General features: G+C 45.9%; 1 protein-coding gene across 1 annotated transcript in view; it reads left to right on the top strand.

Moving 5' to 3' along the window:
• The window catches only part of LOC136316061 (microtubule-actin cross-linking factor 1, isoforms 1/2/3/4/5-like), a 30,577-nt gene extending 11,477 nt beyond the window's left edge, over nucleotides 1–19,100 (top strand). The window contains 3 exon segments of the mRNA XM_066247804.1: nucleotides 8,058–8,108; nucleotides 18,512–18,569; nucleotides 18,948–19,100. Of these exon segments, the coding sequence (XP_066103901.1) occupies nucleotides 8,058–8,108; nucleotides 18,512–18,569; nucleotides 18,948–19,100 (262 nt within the window).
• Nucleotides 19,101–19,449: the final 349 nt, after the last annotated feature.

Here is a 19,449-nt window from a genome sequence, read left to right as displayed (position 1 = left end):
TGTTTTTCATATATTTGCCATAAGTAGACCAACCGGTTTCCATTTGTGGTTGCAGTAAGGCATGTTGTTTTTCTATTTTAGCAGCAGTGGGAGTTGTCAGCATTATGGTGTGTGTGGACCTGTCCACATGAAAGTCAGTCCTTGGGTGATGTAATGCTGGAAGTGCCTCTTGGACAGTCTGAACAGTTTACTGAGTAAACTGTAAATCCTGCAAGTACTTAGGGAAAGGGTGGTTACATTTCTACACTTTGCAGCTAGACTTTAAGTCCTAGTAACCACTGCTTCTAGCTGGATTTAGCAGCATGTCCCAGCCTACAATAGGCATGGGCATTGAGACAGAGGAATAAAGGAGATACTATACATTAAATAAAGTAACAAACTCAGACTGTCAGTACTCACAGTAGAGATCTTTGAGGGATAAATAAAACTCAAATATTCAAGTGAGGCATAGTAGATGGCCCTTGTATTTACAAGAAATGAGATTAGCTTATCGGCTACTAGGAATAAATACCTTAGGACCCTGAATGTTGTCCTTGGGCCTTCAGTGGCAATTCCCAGCATGCTGGGCAAGGCCTGGTAACAGGTAGCTAAAGCAGGGCTAGAAGAGACTGAACCCTCCCTCCATGGAGCAAAGGGGCAGCTTACCTTTTCGAGTTCCTCTTTCCACAGCAATGATGTGTCCCTTGATCAGGCCGGGAAGCCTGGCAGGCTTCAGTTTAATGACCTTTTCTCCACTCTTGAAGTAGGGCCCTGATAGAATCCTATGAAGCCTTTTAGGGCACTGGAGCTGCACCAGTCTGCATTCCCACCAGCAATGCAGGACGGTTCCCTTTTCTCCACACCCTCACCAGCACTTATTCTGTGTTGTTCTGTTGATGAGCACCATTCTGACAGGTGTGAGGTGGCATCTCATTGTGGTATAATTTGCATTTCTCTGATGATTAGTGACATTGAACATTCTTCATATGCCTATTGGCCATCTGTATGTCTTCTTTGGAGAAGTGTCTTTCAGTTCTTTTGCCCACTTAAAAAATTAGATTGTTTACCTTCCTGGTGTTGAGTTTTAGAAGTTCTTTATAAATTTTGGGTATTAACCCTTTATCAGATGAATTGGAGAATATGTTCTCCCATTGTGTGGGTTGTCTTTTTATTTTGTTCATGGAGTTTTTTGCTCTGCAAAAGCTTTGTTTGATATAGTCCCATTTGTTCATCCGGTTCTTTATTTCACTTGCTTGTGGAGATAAATCAGCAAATATTGCTACAAGTGATATCAGAGAGTTTACAAGCCTATGTTTTCTTCCAAGATGTTTATGGTTTTGTGACTTACATGTAAGTCTTTTATCCATCTTGATTTTATTTTTGTGAATGGTGTAAGTTGTTGATCTAGTTTCATTCTTTTTGCATGTACCTGTTCAATTTTCCCAACACCATGTGTGAAAGAAAGTGTCTTTACTCTACTGTATGCTCTTACATTTTTTTGTCAAATATCAATTGACCATAAAGGCATGGGTTTATTTCTGGATTCTCTGTACTGTTCCACTGATCTGTATGCCTGTTCTTATTCCAGTACCAAGCTGTTTTCAGTACAATGGCCTTTTAGTATCACTTGGTATCAGGAAGTGTGATACTTCCCACTTCATTCTGCATTTTCAGGATTGCTGAGGCTATTGGTCTTCTTCTTTGGTATCATATAAATATCTGGAATATTTACTCTGTATCTTTGAAGTATGCCATTGGTATTTTAATAAAGATTGCATTGAATTTATAGATTGCTTTGGGTAATATAAGCATTGTAATGATGTTTATTCTTCCTATCCATGAACATGATATATGCTTTCTCTTGGCTTCCAGAACTATGTTGAATAAAAGTGGTGAATGGGAGCACCTCTGCCTTGTTTCTGATCTTAACGGGATTGGTTTTAATTTTTGCCCATTGATTATTATGTTGTCTGGCTGGCTGTCATAGATGGCCTTTATTATGTTAATCTATGTTCCCTGTATCCTCACTTTGCTAAAAGTTTTGATCATAAATGGGTGCTAAATTTCATCAAATGCTTTTTTTGCATCTATTGATATAATTATGTGATTTTTATACCAGCCTTGCCTCCCTGGAATAAATCTCACTTAATCATGAAGTATGATATTTTTAAGGTATTGTTGGATCCAGTTTGCTAATATTCTGTTGAGAATTTTAGCATGTCTGTTCATCAGGGTTATTGGCGTATAGTTTTTTTTTTTCTTTCCAGTGTCTTTACCTGGTTTTCAAAGGAGGATCATGCTTGCCTCATAAAAAAAGTTTGTAAGTTTTCCCTCCTCTTGAATTTTTTAAAATAGCTTGAGAAAGACAGGTGTTAGTTCTTCCTTGAATGTTTGGTAAAAATTGTCTGTGAAGCCATCTGGTCCAGGAGGTTGGTTTGCTGAGAATTTTTTGATAACTGTTTCAATTTCATTTGTTGATATAGGTCTGTTTAAGTTCACTGATTCTTCCAGATTGAGTTTTGGAAGATTTTATGATTCTAGCAATATAACCTTTTTCTAGGTTTTCCAATTTTTAGGCATTTTGATCATCATAATATTTTCTTACAATCCTCTCTATTTTTGTGGTGTCTGTTGTTACATCTCCACTTTCATTTCTAATTTTATTTGAATTCTCTCTTTTTTTTCTGGATGAATCTGGTTACAAACTTGTCAATCTTGTGTACCTTTTCAAAGAACCATCTCGGTTTCATTGATCTTCTGTATTTTCTTTTTAGCCTTTATATATTTATTTCCACTCTGATCTTATTAGTTCCTTCATTCTACTTCCTATGGGCTTTATTTGTAGTTCTTTTTCTAGTTCTTTTAGGTGCAGGATTAAGTTATTTATTTGAGCTTTTTCTTGCTTCTGAAGGTTGGCCTGTAATGCTATGAACTTCACTCTCAGAACTTCTTCTGCTGTGTCCCATAAATTCAGGGTTGTTATATGTTCATTTTTATTTTTTCAAAAAAATTTCTGATTTCTTCCTTGAGGTCGTTGTTAACCCATTTGTCATTTAATAACATACTATATAGCCTCTAAATGTTAGAATGTTTTCAGTTTTTCTATTGTAGTTGATTTCTAGTTTCATGCCATTGTGTTCAGAGAAGATACTCGATAAGATTTCAATCTTCTTAACTTTATTGAGACTCGTTTTGTATCCTAACATGTGTCTATCCTAGAGAATGTACCATGAGCACTTGAAAAGAATGTATAGTCTGCTGCTTTACTGTGAAAGTTCTGAAGATATAAATTAAATCCAGTTGATCGAGTGTGACATTTAAGGCCTCTGTGTCTTTGTTAGTTTTCTATCTGGAGGATCTATCCATTGATGTTAGTGGGGTATTAAAATTCCCTATTATGCTATTGCTGTTGATCTTGCCCTTTATGTCTATTAAAAGCTGTTTTATATATTTAGATGCTCTTATATTATGTGCATAAATATTTAGAATGGTTATATTTTCCTGTTGGATTGCTCTCTTTATCTTTATGTAGTGACCTTCTTTATACCTTACACTAACCTTTGTTTTAAAGTCTATTGTGTCAGTTATATGTATTGCTACCCCAGCTTTCTTTACATTTCTATTTGCATGAATTACTTTTTTTCATTCCTTCCCTGTTACTCTATGTGTATTGTTTGTTTTGAGGTGAGTCTCCTGTAGACAGCATAAGTACAGGTCCTGTTTTCTATCCATGCAGCTTACCCTATGTCTTTTGATTGGAGCATTTAATCCATTTATATTTAAGGTTATATTTGACACATACTTATTTATTGCCATTTTATTCTTTAAATCTACATTTTTATTTTTCTCAATTTTTCTTTTTTTATACTATGCCCCTTAACAGTTCTTGCAGTACTGATTGGGTTGTAATGAATTCATTCAGTGTTTTATATTTTTAATTATTTTTTGCTCTGGGAGGCTTTGTATTTCTTCTTCAATGTTCAACGACAGCCTTGCTAGATAAAGCAGTCTTGGTTGTAGGTTCTTGTTTTGCATCACTTTGGATATTTCTTGCCAAACCCTACTAGCTCCAAGACTTTCTGTTGAGAAATTGGGTATCATCCTTATGGGGGCTCCTCTGCAGGTAATTGCTTTTCCTTGTAGTTTTTAGTATTCTTTGTTTGTCTCTTAACTTTGGCTGTCTCTGTGCTTCTTGTACTTGTGTGACTTTTTCCTTCATCAAACAAATTTTCTAATTTTGTTCATTCTCTTCTTCCTCAGGAACCTTTATGATGTGGATGTTGTCTCTCTTCATGTTGTCATTGAGGTCTCTTAAAGTTTCCTCAGTCAGTTTGCACCTCTTTACATTTTCCAGCTTTACTTCTTTATGTTTATCTTGTCTGGGATTTTTTTATTTAAACAATTAAATTGGACAACCAAAGTACATAAATTCAGAGAAATCATCTCCACATCATTTGGATGATCCATTATGCTGTATATCCATCACCCAAAGTTAAATCATCTTCTGTTACCTTATATTTTGTTTTTCATTAAGTCCCTATTCTTTCCCCCAACCACCTTGCACACTTCCCTTTCCCTCCCTCTGTTAACCCTTGTCCTTTTATCTATGTCCATGAGTCTCAATTTTGTGTCCCACCTATGCATAGAATCATAGAGTTCTTAGCTTTTTTTGTTTTACTTATTTCACTCAGTAGAATGTTCTCAAGGTCCATCCATGTTGTCGTAAATGATACTATGTCATCATTTCTTTGGGCTGAGTAGTATTCCATTGTATATCTGTACTACATCTTCTTTATCCAATTTTCTATTGAAGTGCATTGAGGCTGTTCCCATGTCTTGGCCACTGTGAAAAATGCTGAGATGAACATGGAGGTTCATGTGTCTTTATCTTGTCTTCTAAATCACTGATTTGATCCTCTGCTTTATCCAGCATACTGTTGATTGCTTCTAGTGCAGTCTTCATTTATGATATTGTATTTTTCATTTCTGACTGCTTTCTTTTAATGATTTAATGTCCTTTTTGATGTTTGCTATCTTTTAATTTACATGCTCATTATGTCCATCTATTATTGCTCTAAACTTCACAAGCATCATAAGAATCATTATTTTAACTTCTGTGTCTGGTAGTTTGGTTACTTTCATATCATTTAGTTATTTTACTGGAGATTTCTATTCTTGATTCATTTGGGTCACATTTCTTTGACTGCCTTTTTTTCTGTGTATTAGGTAATGCTGTCTTTGAAATTTTTGTGGTGTCTTTACGAGGAGGATAAACTTGGTGGTACTGACCTCCAGGCAAGCAATTTCCCTTGTTCTAGGAATGCTTCGTAAGGGCACTATATTCCCTACTGTTGTTTGTGAATATTGAATGCAATTGTTCATTTTGTTGGTATGGTTATTCCTTTACACTTCATTGCTCTAAGGGTCAACCATGATCATGTGTATGACACACTGCCCAATGTCTGTACTGTTGTGTATATTTATTCTTTGTACTGTGTGGTGCCTGCTAAAATCCTCCTTTGTACATGTTCCTTGTGTACCTAGCTGAGTTTAGGGTTGGTGCTGTCTGCTAGTTCAGGCTTCTTATAAAACCCATAGCTACATTAAATTTCCTCCCCTTCTCAGCAGCCCTAGCTCTTCTTGTATCTGCCTGTCTTCCCAACAAGTTTTCTGTAGAAAGACTGTCGTGTGGGACCCCTACTTCAGGGCCTCTTGGTCAGGAACTCAATATGCGGAATGTGGCCCCTTCTCCAGAGCCTAATCCTTCAGTCATCATTGGATACTCAAATTTTATTTCTCCCCAACAGGATGAGAAACAAGGTCAGATTGAGTGGGGCCGACAGTTTCCTCTATAGAAGTTCTTACAGCTGGTGAGACCTTGGTCTCATGAAGACTGAGAGTGTCCACTCCTGGGGCTGACTTGGCCCCCAGCATATGTCAAAACCCCTTGACCATATCCAACAATAGGCTCACAGGGACCCACACTTTAAATGTCCATGCTCTAAGCCTCCTTTTCGCCTTCTCTACCTGTTCCTTTCCCTTTCCCTTTTCCAGCAGGGTAGGATATCAAGCACCCAGGCCAGCTGAGTGCGAAGCTATACCTTCTCCAATGCATATAAGCCACAGTGCTGGTGCTGATCACAGAAAGCACAACTTAACACATCTGGGCCAGGTGTGAGGAGCCATTCCTTAGGATACCACTCTAGCATGGTTGTTAGGTCCTGAACTGATGTTCTCCACAGCTGGGCACTGCATGTGCCAGCCATGGGCCTCCCATTCATGAACCAGGTGCAGACCAGTGGGAGACACTGCCCATGACAGGCCCTCAGCAATCTTCCTGGAGCTACAAGCAAATCTGAGTTTGTGGCTGCCTCTACTGGGCCCAGGTGCACGTGAAAATATCAAGCTGCGAACATAGGCTGGCTTTTACCCACACTGTGCTGGAAAAGGTCTGCATAATAGGCCATAGGGCTCTAATTGAGGTCTCCTACAGCCTCTGCCTGCAGTCTGCTTGTTTGGCTTGGCTACTGAAAAAATTTCTGGTAGAGTATGGTGTCTGAGGCCATTCAGGGATTAGAAAGCTGCTGGGTGTGGCTCCATATCTCTACCTCAGTTGTCAGTCAGTTCAGACTTTTTTCACAGAACTCAGTAGGGTGTGTCCCAGGTGCCCAGTGGGTGTGAGCTCTGAGGCCCAGATATGTGGCCTGGCTGCACTCCATACAGTTTCAACTGAGTCTCCTTTGAGGAGGATGCTCCAGTCGTAGACTCAGGAGAACATGGAGGAAAGCTGTAGCCACCAGAAAACTGAGTCCCTGAGGGGCCTTTCACTTCCTGGCTTCTCAGAGTGACTCAGTCCCCATGACTGGTGCAGGACAGGCTCCTGATTGTGGAGCAGTTGCTTTTCCCCAGGCTAGTACTGCTCAGAGGGGATTTCACCACCCACAAAGGATGGCGACTGCAGAATTGGAGAATGAATGACTCAGCACATAGGTTCCAGTGGCCGTCCCCCACAGACCCTCTCCCTAGGCCTCCAAATTTAAACTCTCCTCATGCAACTCTAGTCTCCTTAGCTCTCTCCCCACCCGAGCCCTGAGTAAGTGGCTGTGAACAAGACATTCTGTGCAGGCCCTTTAAGATGAAGCCTGAGTCTCCAAGAGCTCCATCTCATTCTTGCAGACAGAAAACTGACTCTTTTCACCTTCAAATACTGTGTAGGCACCACTTCCAGGCTCTGGGGCTCTAGGCTAGGGCTGCCTGCCTGAGGTTGAACACTTCTCAATGAAACCCTCCCCACAGTAAGAGTGCCTCCCACCCCTCAGCCACAGCTCGCCCCTGGAAGGGGGGCAATCTTTTCTATGTCTTCTCCCCTCCTACCATTCTCGGTGTGGCTTCTTCTTTGATCCTTGTTTATATACTCCACTTCATTCAGTCCAAAGTTGGTTTATTCAAGATGACTGTCTGAAATTAGGTTAAATCTATTTGCTTCTGGAAAGTGGCAGTTGGAAGGTCTGCCTATGTCATTGCAATCTTGGAATCTATCATTTTATTCTTTAAATCTACAATCCACTTTTACTTGATTATTTTTTCATTTTTTTCCCTTTGCTCGTTTTACAAAAGAACACTTAACATTTCATAAAGTGCTGGTTTGGTTGTAATGAATTCCTTGAGTCTTTTTTTGTATGAGAAGCTTTCAGTTCTTCCATCCATTTTAAATAACAGCCTTGCTGGAGAAAGCAGTCTTGGTTGTAGGTTCTTGGTTTGCATCACTTTGAATATTTTTTGCCAGTCCCTTCTGGCCTCAAGTGTTTCTGTTGAGAAGATGAAAATCATCATTATGAGGGCTCCTCTGCAGGTAATGAACTGCTTTTCCCTTGCAGCTTTTAGTGTTCTTTCTTTGTCTCCTAACCTTGGCATTTTAATTATGATGTGTCTTGGTGTAGGCCTCCTTGGTTTCCTCTTTAATGGGAGTCTCTGTGCTGTCTGAACTTGTGTGAACTTTTCTTCATGTTTGGGGAAATTTTCAGCTATGAATTCTTCAAACAGGTTCTCTAACCCCTGTTCATTCTCTTCTCCTTCAGGATCCCCTATGATGGGGATGTTGTTTCCCTTCATGTTGTCACCGAGGAATCGTAGGGTTTCCTCAGTCTCTTTGCTCCTCTTAGCTTTTGCTGCTCTACTTCTGTGCTTCTGTTGACCTTGTCTTTTAAATCACTGATTCGATCCTCTGGTTTATCTATCCTGCTGTTGATTGCTTCTTATGCAATCTTCCTTTCTGATATTGTATTTGTCATTTCTGATGGGTTGTTTTTTATGATTTCAGTGTCCTTTTTGATGCTTGCTGTCTCTTTATGTAGGTGCTCATTATACCCATCCATTGTTACTCTCAGATCCTTGAGCATGCTAAGAATCATTCTTTTAGGCCCTGGCCGGTTCGCTTGGTGGTAGAGTGTCGCCCTAGCGTGCAGGAGTCTCAGGTTCAATTCCCTGCCAGGGCACACAGGAGAAGTGCCCATCTGCTTCTCCAACCCTCCCCCTCTCCTTCCTCTCTGTCTCTCTCTTCCCCTCCCGCAGCTGAAGCTCCACTCTAGCAAAGTTGGCCTGGGCACTGAGGATGGCTCCATGGCCTCTGCCTCAGGCGCTAGAATGGCTCTGGTCACAACAGAGCGATGCCCCAGATGGGCAGAGCATCGCCTCCTCTGGTCAAAAGAGAGCGATGCCCCGGATGGGCAGAGGATCGCCCCCTGGTGGGCATGCCGGGTGGATCCCGGTCGGGTGCATGCAGGAGTCTGTCTGACTGCCTCCCCGTTTCCAACTTCAGAAAAATACAAAAAAAAAAAAAGGAAAAAAAAGAATCATTATTTTAAACTCTGCATCTGGTAGTTTGGTTACTTCTATTTCATTCAGTTCTTTTTCTGGGAATATCTCCTGTTGATCATTTGGGTCACATTTCTTTTTTTTTTTTTTTTTTTTTTTTTTTTTTTTAATGTTTTCTGAAGCTGGAAACAGGGAGAGACAGTCAGACAGACTCCCGCATGCGCCCGACCGGGATCCACCCGGCACGCCCACCAGGGGGCGACGCTCTGCCCACCAGGGGGCGATGCTCTGCCCATCCTGGGCGTCGCCATGTTGCGACCCTCCTGGGTGTCGCCATATTGCGACCAGAGCCACTCTAGCGCCTGGGGCAGAGGCCACAGAGCCATCCCCAGCGCCCGGGCCATCTTTTGCTCCAATGGAGCCTTGGCTGCGGGAGGGGAAGAGAGAGACAGAGAGGAAGGCGCGGCGGAGGGGTGGAGAAGCAAATGGGCGCTTCTCCTATGTGCCCTGGCCGGGAATCGAACCCTGGTCCTCCGCACGCTAGGCCGACGCTCTACCGCTGAGCCAACCGGCCAGGGCCACATTTCTTTGTCGGCCCATTTTTTCTGTGTATTAGGTAGCAATGTCTGACTTTGAATTTTTGTGGTGTCTTTATGAAGAAGATAGGCTTGTTGGTACTAACGTCCAGGCCACCTGTTTTCCTTGTTCTAAAAATGCTTTTAGAGGGTATGAATTTCCCTCTGTTGTATGTGAGTATTGAATGCAGATATTCCTTTTGTGAATGTGGTTATTACTTAAGGCTGATTGGCTCTATTGTTCATTTTTAATCATTTGTATTCTACGTTTTGCGATGTCTGTCCTGTTGGGTGTATTTATTCTTCATATTGTTGCTGCCTGCTAGACTGCTCCTTTGGATGTGGTGCTTGTGTAACTAACTCAGTCCAGGTTTGGTGCTGTCTGCCACCCACTACTGTGTTGGTTCTAGATCTTCCTGGGTTGGTGTCAGCTTTGTTTGTCACCTGCTATGGGCCACATGTCTGTGCTACTGCACTTTATGCTGTTTGTATCTGTGTTTTCTGGGCTTGGGTAGTGTGAAGGGGCCAACCAGTGTGTAAGGGTCAGCTTCCTCTTGCTCAGGGATGCCTGCAGCTCCATGAAAAACTCAATCTCCAAAGAAACCTCAAGCTCCGCAATATATTTCTCCATTTCGTAGCTGCTCCACCTCTTCTTGTAGCTGCCCAACGAGTTTTCTGTAGAAGGACTATAGTTGGTCTCTGACTGGCCTCCTGAAAAAAACCCCACCACAGGTTGCAAGCTTGTTCGGTTAGGGCAGCTGAGATTGGGAATACAATTTCAGTGGGACTCCTACTTCAGGGTTCTCTTAGTCAGGATTTCGGTATCAGGAATGTGGCTCCTTACCTGACCTTCATCGCTCAGTCATTGCTGGATACTCAAATTTATTTTCTTCCTAACTAGTTGAGCATCAAGGTCACATCAAGGAGGCCGACAGTCTTCTCTGTAGAAGTTCTTACAGCTGGTGAGACCTTGGTCTCAGGGACGAAGACTTAGAGAGTCCTCTTCTAGGACTGATTTGGCCCCCACCCCAGCATGTGGCTAAGCCCCTCAACCTAATCCAACAATAGGCTGACAGGGACCCACACTTTAAATGTCCATGCTCCAAGCCTCTGTCCTTTCCCCTGTGGGATCTAACCCTGGAGAGCAGGATATCCAGCACCCAGGCTGGCTCAATATGAAGCTCCACCGTATCTAATTCTCATGAGCCGCTGTGCTGGTGCTGATCACACAGAGCGGAACTTACCCCAGCTGGACCAGGTGTGAGAGCCATTTCTTCAGATACCACTCTAGCAAGGGTTGTTAGGTTCTGAACCGATGTTCTCTGCAGCTGGGCACTGGATGTGCCAGCCCTGGGCCTCCCTGGCAGGAACATGGTGCAGACCAGTGGGAGACACTGCCTGTGATGGGCCCTCAGCAGCCTTCTTGGAGCTACGAGCAGTCCAGAGTCTCTGTCTGCCTCTGCTGGTTCAGGTGCAAATGGAAACTCTAAATTGCAAACCTAGGCTGGCTTTAATCCACAGGGGGCCTGTAAGAAGGTCCGCTTAAAATGCGAAGATTTCCTGGGTCTCACCTTCTGAAATGTTTGTCTGCACACTGCATTTTATACTCAACCACTGGAAAAAATTCTAGAGCCTGCGGCAATTCAGGAATTAGGAAAGGCGAGCAGTGTGACTTTGCCTCTCTGCCCCAGGTGTCAGTCTGTCTAGTTTTTTTCACAGTCCTCAGGTGGGTGTGGTCCCAGGAGTCTGGTAGGTGTTGCCTCAGATTCCCAGAAGTGTGGTTTTCTTGCACTCTGGACAGATTCTTAGAAGTCTTCCATGAGGTGGAATTATCGGTCTTAGACTCCAGAGTGTATAAAGGAAAGCTGCAGCCTCCACACCTACAAAACTGGGTCACAGACGTGCCCATTTCTTCACGGCTCCTCAGCCAAACAAAGTCACCATGACTCATGCAGGAGAGACTCAGAGGACAGAGCTGTTACCTCTCCCTAGGCTGATGCTGCTCAGAGGAAATGCTTCAACCAAGATGATGGTAACAGCAGTATTGGAGAGTGACTCAGCACAGGGTTCCTGTGGCCATCCCCCACAGTGTCTCTCCCTGGGCCTCCACCTTTAAACTCTCCTCATGCAATTCTAGTCCTCTCAGCTCTCCCTCTACTGGGGTCCCGGGTAAGTGGCTTTGAACAAGATTTTCTGCGTGGGCCCTTTAAGACTGAATGGCGCCTCTCAGAGCTCCGTCTCTTTCCCAAGACAGTAACCTGGCTCTTTTCACCTCCACATGCTGTGTAGGCAGCGCTTCTAGGCTCTAGGGCTCTGGCTCGGGGACCCCGTACTTCAGGGTTCTCTTAGTCAGGACCTCCTTATCAGGAATGTGGCTCCTCCTCCTGAGCTTTATCCCTCAGTCATTGTGGATACTCAAATTTTGTTTCTCCGCAACAAGGGCAGCAGCAGGGTCACATCATGTGGGGCCAACAGTCTCCTCTGTAGAAGTTCTTACAGCTGGTGAGACCTTGGTCTCAGGGAGGAAGACTTAGAGAGTCCTCTTCTAGGACTGACATGGCCCCCGCCCCAGCATGTGGCTAAGCCACTCAACCAGATCCAACAATAGGCTCACAGGGACCCACACTTTAAATGTCCATGCTCCAAGCCTCTGTCCTTTCCCCTGTGAAATCTAACCCTGGAGAGCAGGATATGCAGCACCAGGCTGGCTCAATATGAAGCTCCACCATATGTAATTCTCATGAGCTGCTGTGCTGGTGCTTATCACAGAGAGTGGAACTTGCCTCAGTTGGGCCAGGTGTGAGGAGCCATTTCTTTGAATACCACTATAGCAAGGGTTGTTAGGTTATGAACCAATGTTCTCTGCAGCTGGGCACTGAATGTGCCAGCCCTGGGCCTCCCTGGCAGAAACACGGTACAGACCAATGAGAGTCATTGCCCATGATATGCCTTCAGCAACCTAGTTTGAGATGCAAGCAGTCCAGCATTTGTGTCTGCCTGTGCTGGGTCCAGGCGCAAATGGAAATCTCAAATTGCAAACCTAGGCTGGCTTTAATCCACATGGGGCCTGGGAGAAGGTCTGCTTAAAATGCCAAAATACCCTGGGTCTCACCTTCTGAAATGTTTGTCTGCAGGCTGCATTTTATACTCCACCACTGGAAAAAACTGTGCTAAATTCTAGAGCCTGCAGCAATTCAGGAATTATGAAAGGTGAGGAGTGTGACTTTGCCTCTCTGCCCCAGGTGTCAGTCTGTCCAGACTTTTTCACAGTCCTCAGGTGGGTGTGGTCCCAGGAGTCTGGTAGGTATTGCCTCAGATTCCCAGAAGTGTGGTTTGCTTGCACTCTGAACAGTTTCTAAGAAGTCTTCCATGACGTGGAATTACCAGTCGTAGACTCCAGAGTGTATAAAGGAAAGCTGCAGCCTCCACACCTACAAAACTGGGTCACAGATGTGCCCATTTCTTCACGGCTCCTCAGCCAAACAAAGTCACCATGACTCGTGCAGGAGAGACTCAGAGGACAGAGCTGTTACCTCTCCCTAGGCTGATGCTGCTCAGAGGAAATGCTTCAACCAAGAATGATGGTAACAGCAGTATTGGAGAGTGACTCAGCACAGGGTTCCTGTGGCCATCCCCCACAGTGTCTCTCCCTGGGCCTCCACCTTTAAACTCTCCTCATGCAATTCTAGTCCTCTCAGCTCTCCCTCTACTGGGGTCCCGGGTAAGTGGCTTTAAACAAGGTTTTCTACGTGGGCCCTTTAAGACTGAATGGCATCTCTCAGAGCTCAGTCTCTTTCCCACAAGCAGTAACCTGGCTCTTTTCACCTCCACATGCTTTTTAGGTAGTGTTTCTAGGCTCTAGAGCTCAGGGTCAGGGATCCCCTACTTCAGGGTTCTCTTAGTCAGGCGCTCCATATCAGGAATGTGGCTCCTCCTCCTGAGCTTCATCCCTCTGTCATTGCTGGATACTCAAATTTTGTTTCTCCACAACAAGGGCAGCAGCAGGGTCACATCAAGTGGGGCTGACAGTCTCCTCTGTAGAAGTTCTTACAGAACTTGGTCTCAGGGAGGAAGACTTAGAAAGTCCTCTAATAGGACTGTCATGGTCCCGGCTACAACATGTGGCGAAGCCACTCGACCAGATCTAACAATAGGCTGACAGGGACCCACACTTTAAATGTCCATGCTCCAAGTCTCTGTCCTTTCCCTTGTGGAATCTAACCCTGGAGAGCAGGATATCCAGCACTCAGGCTAGCTCAATATGAAGCTCCACTGTATCTAATTCTCATGAACCATTGTGCTGGTGCTGATCACAGAGCGGAACTGGCGTCAGCTGTGCCAGGTGTGTGGAGCCATTTCTTCAGATATCACTCTAGCAAGGGTTGTTAGGTTCTGACCCGATGTTCTCTGCAGCTGGGCACTGAATGTGCCATACCTGGACCTCCCTGGCAGGAACACAATGCAGTCCAATGGGAGTCACTGCCCATGGTTTGCCTTTAGCAACCTAGTTGGAGCTGCAAGCAGTCCAAAGTTTGTGTCTGCCTGTGCTGGGTCCAGGCGCAAATGGAAATCCCAAATTGCAAACCTAGGCTGGCTTTAATCCACATTAGGCCAGGCAAAAGTTCCGTTTAAAATGCCAAGATTCCCTGGGACTCACCCACTGAAACGTTTGTCTGCAGGCTGCATTTTGTGCTCCATCACTGGAAAAAACTGTGGTAAATTCTAGAGCCTGCAGGAATTCAGGTATTAAAGTGAGGAGTGTGACTTTGCCTCTCTGCCCCAGGTGTCAGTCTGTCCAGACTTTTTCACAGTCCTCAGGTGGGTGTGGTCCCAGGAGTCTGGTAGGTATTGCCTCAGATTCTCAGAAGTGTGTTTTGCTTGCATGCTGGACAGTTTCTAAAAAGTCTTCTGTGAGATCTAATTATCGGTCTTAGACTCCAGAGTGTATAAAGGAAAGCTGCAGCCTCCACAGCTAAGAAACTGGGTCACAAATGTGCCCATTTCTTTAGGGCTCCTCAGCCAAACAAAGTCACCATGACTCATGCAGGAGAGACTCAGAGGACAGAGCTGTTACCTCTCCCTAGGCTGATGCTGCTCAGAGGAAATGCTTCAACCAAGAATGATGGTAACAGCAGTATTGGAGAGTGACTCAGCACAGGGTTCCTGTGGCCATCCCCCACAGTGTCTCTCCCTGGGCCTCCACCTTTAAACTCTCCTCATGCAACTCGAGTCCTCTCAGCTCTCCCTCTACTGGGGTCCCGGGTAAGTGGCTTTAAACAAGGTTTTCTGCGTGGGCCCTTTAAGACTGAATGGCATCTCCCACAGCTCAGTCTCTTTCCCAAGAAAGTAACCTGGCTCTTTTCACATGCACATGCTGTGTAGGCAGCGTTTCTAGGCTCTAGGGCTCTAGGGCTCTATGTTATGGACCCCTTACTTCAGGGTTCTCTTAGTAAGAGCTCAGTATCAGGAATGTGGCTCCTCCTCCTGAGCTTCATCCCTCAGTCATTGCTGGATACTCAAATTTTATTTTTCCGCAACAAGGTGAGCAGCAGGTTTACATCAAGTGAGGCCGACAGTCTCCTCTGTAGAAGTTCTTACAGCTGGTGAGACCTTGGTCTCAGGGAGGAAGACTTAGAGAGTCCTCTTCTAGGACTGACATGGCCCCTGCCACAGCATGTGGCTAAGCCACTCGACCAGATCCAACAATAGTCTGACAGGGACCCACACTTTAAATGTCCATGCTCCAAGCCTCTGTCCTTTCCCCTGTGGATCTAACCCTGGAGAGCAGGATATGCATTACCAGGCTGGCTCAATATGAAGCTTCACATTATCTAATTCTCATGAGCCGCTAAGCTGGTGCTGATCACAGAGAGTGGAACTTGCCTCAGCTGGGCCAGGTGTGAGGAGCCATTCCTTGGGATACCAATCTAGCAAGGATTGTTAGGTTCTGAACTGATGTTCTCTGCAGTTGGCCACTGAATGTGCCAGCACTAGGCCTCCCTGGCAGGAACATGGTGCAGACCTGTGGGAGACACTGCCTGTGATGAGCCCTCAGCCACCTGCTTGGTGCTACAAGCAGTCCAGCATTTGTGTCTGCCTGTGCTGGGTCTAGGTGCAAATGGAAATCCCAAATTGCAAACCTAGGCTGGCTTTAATCCACATTGGGCCTGGCAGAAGTTCCCTTGAAAATGCCAAGATTCCCTGGGTCTCACCTCCTGAAACATTTGTCTGCAGGCTGTATTTTGTGCTCCACCACTGGAAAAAACTGTGGTAAATTCTAGAGCCTGCGGGAATTCAGGTATTAAAGTGAGGAGTGTGACTTTGCCTCTCTGCCCCAGGTGTCAGTCTGTCCAGACTTTTTCACAGTTCTCAGGTCGGTGTGGTCCCAGGAGTCTGGTACGTGCTGCCTCAGATTTCCAGAAGTGTGTTTTGCTTGCACTCTGGACAGTTTCTATAGAGTCTTCCATGAGGTGGAATTATTGGTCTTAGACTCCAGAGTGTATAAAGGAAAGCTACAGCCTCCACACCTACAAAACTGGGTCACTGATATGCCCATTTTTTCACGGCTCCTCAGCCAAACAAAGTCACCATGACTCGTGCAGGAGAGACTCAGAGGACAGAGCTGTTACCTCTCCCTAGGCTGATGCTGCTCAGAGGAAATGCTTCAACCAAGAATGATGGTAACAGCAGTATTGGAGAGTGACTCAGCACAGGGATCCTGTGGCCATCCCCCACAGTGTCTCTCCCTGAGCCTCCACCTTTAAACTCTCCTCATGCATCTCTATTCCTCTCAGCTCTCCCTCTACTGGGGTCCTGGGTAAGTGGCTTTGAACAAGATTTTCTGTGTGGGCCCTTTAAAACTGAATGGCATCTCTCAGAGCTTAGTCTCTTTCCCACATACAGTAACCTGGCTCTTTTCACCTCCACATGCTGTGTAGGCAGTGCTTCTAGGCTCTTGGGCTCAGGGTTGGGGATTCCCTACTTCAGGGTTCTCTTAGTCAGGAGCTCCATATCAGGAATGTGGCTCTTCCTCCTGAGCTTCTTCCCTCAGTCATTTTGGATACTCAATTTTTGTTTCTCCGCAACAAGGGGATCAGCAGGGTCACATCAAGTGGGGCTGACAGTCTCCTCTGTAGAAGTTCTTACAGCTGGTGAGACCTTGGTCTCAGGGAGGAAGACTTAGAGGGTCCTCTTCTAGGGCTGACGTAGCCCCTGCCACAGCATGTGGCTAAGCCACTCGACCAGATCCAACAATAATTTGACAGGGACCCACACTTTAAATGTCCATGCTCCAAGCCTCTGTCCTTTCCCCTGTGGAATCTAACCCTGGAGAGCAGGATATCCAGCACCAGGCTGGCTCAATATGAAGCTCCACCGTATCTAATTCTCATGAGCCACTGTGCTGGTGCTGATCACACAGAGCGGAACTTGCCTCAGCTGGGCCAGGTGTGAGGAGCCATTTCTTTGGATACCAATCTAGCAAGGGATGTTAGGTTCTGAACCGATGTTCTCTGCAGCTGGGCACTGAATGTGCCAGCCCTGGGCCTCCCTGGCAGGAACACGGTGCAGACCGATGGGAGTCACTGCCCATGATTTGCCTTCAGCAACCTACTTGGAGCTACAAGCAGTCCAGAGTTTGTGTCTGCCTGTGCTGGGTCCAGGTGCAAATGGAAATCCCAAATTGCAAACCTAGGCTGGCTTTAATCCACACGGGGCCTGGGAGAAGGTCCGCTTAAAATGCCAAGATTCCCTGGGTCCCACCTCCTGAAACGTTTGTCTGCAGGCTGCATTTTACACTCCACCACTGGAAAGAACTGTGGTAAATTTTAGAGCCTCTAGCAATTCAGGAATTAAGAAAGGTGAGGAGTGTGACTTTGCCTCTCTGTCCCAGCTGTCAGTCTGTCCAGACTTTTTCACAGTCTGAGTGGGGGTGGTCCCAGGAGTCCGATGGGTGTAGCCTCAGATTCCCAGAAGTGTGGTTTTCTTGCACTCTGGACAGTTTCTATAGAGTCTTCTGTGAAGTGGAATTATTAGTCTAAGACTTAGGAGTATATGGAGGAAATCTGCAGCCTCCACACTTACAAAACTGGGTCACAGATGTGCCCCTTTCTTCTGGCTTCTCAGCCAAACCAAGTCCCCATGACTCATGCAATGGAGGTTCAGAGGACAGAGCTGTAGCTTCTTGTCTGCAGTTACTGATCTCTATGCTGTTTGTGTTTGTGCATGTATAGTCAGCGACGAGCCAAATTTTGTGTAAAGATCAGTTTTCTCCTCAGTGATGATTGTAGCTCCATAAAATCCGCAAGCTGCATGAGATGGGCCTTCAGTTTTCATCTGGTCCACCTCTGTTTGCTGCTGCCTGGACTTCCCAAGAAGTTCTGTAGAAAGACTGTAGTGTAAGCTGAGACTGCTCTCAGCCAGCCAACCTCGTCTACAGGTTGCAAGGTGGTAGTTTTAGGGCAGCTGAGTTTGAGAGTGCCATTTTAGTGGGACCCCCTAGTTCAGGACCTCAGTATGGGGAATGTGGCCCCTACTCCAGAGCCTAATTCCTCAGCCACTGCTGAATACTTACATTTTATTTCTACTGAGCTAGGTGAATAGCCGGTTCAGATTGAATGGTACTGACAGTCCCTTCTCCTGATGTTCTTACAGATGGTGAGACCCAGTCTCAAGGAGGAAGACTGAGAGAGTTTTTTCTTGGGCCTGACTGTGCTCCCCCACCAGAAAGTGGCTAAGCCCTTGACCAGATCTATCCATAGGGTCAGAAAGGCCTTCATGTTAAATGTCCATGCTCCAGGCCTCTCTTCTTCCCCTTTGGAATCTAGCCCACTGGGCAGGATATCCAGCACCCAGGCCAGCTGAATGTGAAGCTCCACCTTATCTAATGTAAGTGAGATGCTGGGCTGGTGCTGGTCTCAGAGAGCTGAACTCGCTTACAGGTATCCTTAGGATGCCACTCTAGCAAAGGCTGTTATATCCAGAAGCGATGCTCTCTGCAGCTGGACACTGGATGCCCTAGTCCTGGGCCTCCCTCGTAGAAACCCAGTCCACACCAGTGGGAGACACTGCCCATGACTGGTCCTTAGCAACTTTCTTGGATCTACAAGCAATCCAAAAATTTTTGGCTACCGTTTTTGGTTCAGGTGCTCGGAAATGCCCAGCTGCACACCTAGGCTGGCTTCTGCCCGCTCTAGGTCTGAGGTAAGGTCTGCTTAAAATGCCAGGGTTCTGTGAGTCCTGCTCCTGCGGCCTCCATCTGCTGGATGCTTGTTGGACTCGGCCACTGAAATAACCTCTTGTAGAGTCTGGAGCATGCAGCCCTTTGGGGATGAGGAAGGGTAGTGGGTGTGGCTCTGTACCTCTGTACCAGGTGTCAGTTTTTCCAGACATTTTTCAGAAACCTCAGTAGGGTGTGGCCTCTGAGATCCAGATGTGTTGTCCACCCACATGCTGGACAGCTGGTACTGAGTCTGCCGTGAGGCAGGATTACTGGTCTTAGACTTTGTAGTGTGTGAGGGAACGCTCCGGCCTCAACAACAATCTGAGTCACTGACACACCCCTGCCTCCTGGCTTCTCAGCACAACCTGGTCACCATGATTGGCACAGGAGAGACTCCTGAGGCAGAGCAGTTGCTTTCCCTCAGGATTAGTGCCTCTCGGAAGAGACTGCTCCATCCAGGAATGATGATGACTGTGATGTTGGAGAATGACTCGGCACAGGAGTTCTGTTGACTGTCCCCCACTGGGTCTCTCCCTGGGCCTCCAGCTTCACACTCTCCTCTCAGAACTCCCGTCCTTTCAGCTCTTCCTCCACCATTGCCCCGTAAGTGGCTGTGAAGGAGATTTTCTGCGCATGCCCTTGAAGGACAGAGTCTGCATATCTGAGAACTCCATCTCTTTCTTGTAAACAGGAACCCTGCTCTCTTCACCACCAAATGCTGTGGGGGCTTGTCTTCTAGGCTCTGGGGCTCTAGGCTGGTGCTCTCGGCCTGGGGCTGAGGACCTACACCTCTCAGGGCGACCCTCCCCTCAGTGTGAGTCCCTCTGGACCCTCACGCTCCGCTTGCTCTTGGGAGCTGGG

The sequence above is a fragment of the Saccopteryx bilineata genome, chromosome 12, assembly GCF_036850765.1.
Source record: "Saccopteryx bilineata isolate mSacBil1 chromosome 12, mSacBil1_pri_phased_curated, whole genome shotgun sequence".
Lineage (NCBI taxonomy): Eukaryota > Metazoa > Chordata > Mammalia > Chiroptera > Emballonuridae > Saccopteryx > Saccopteryx bilineata.
Note: the sequence above shows the minus strand (reverse complement) of the source record. Positions and strands in the feature narration are given on the sequence as shown.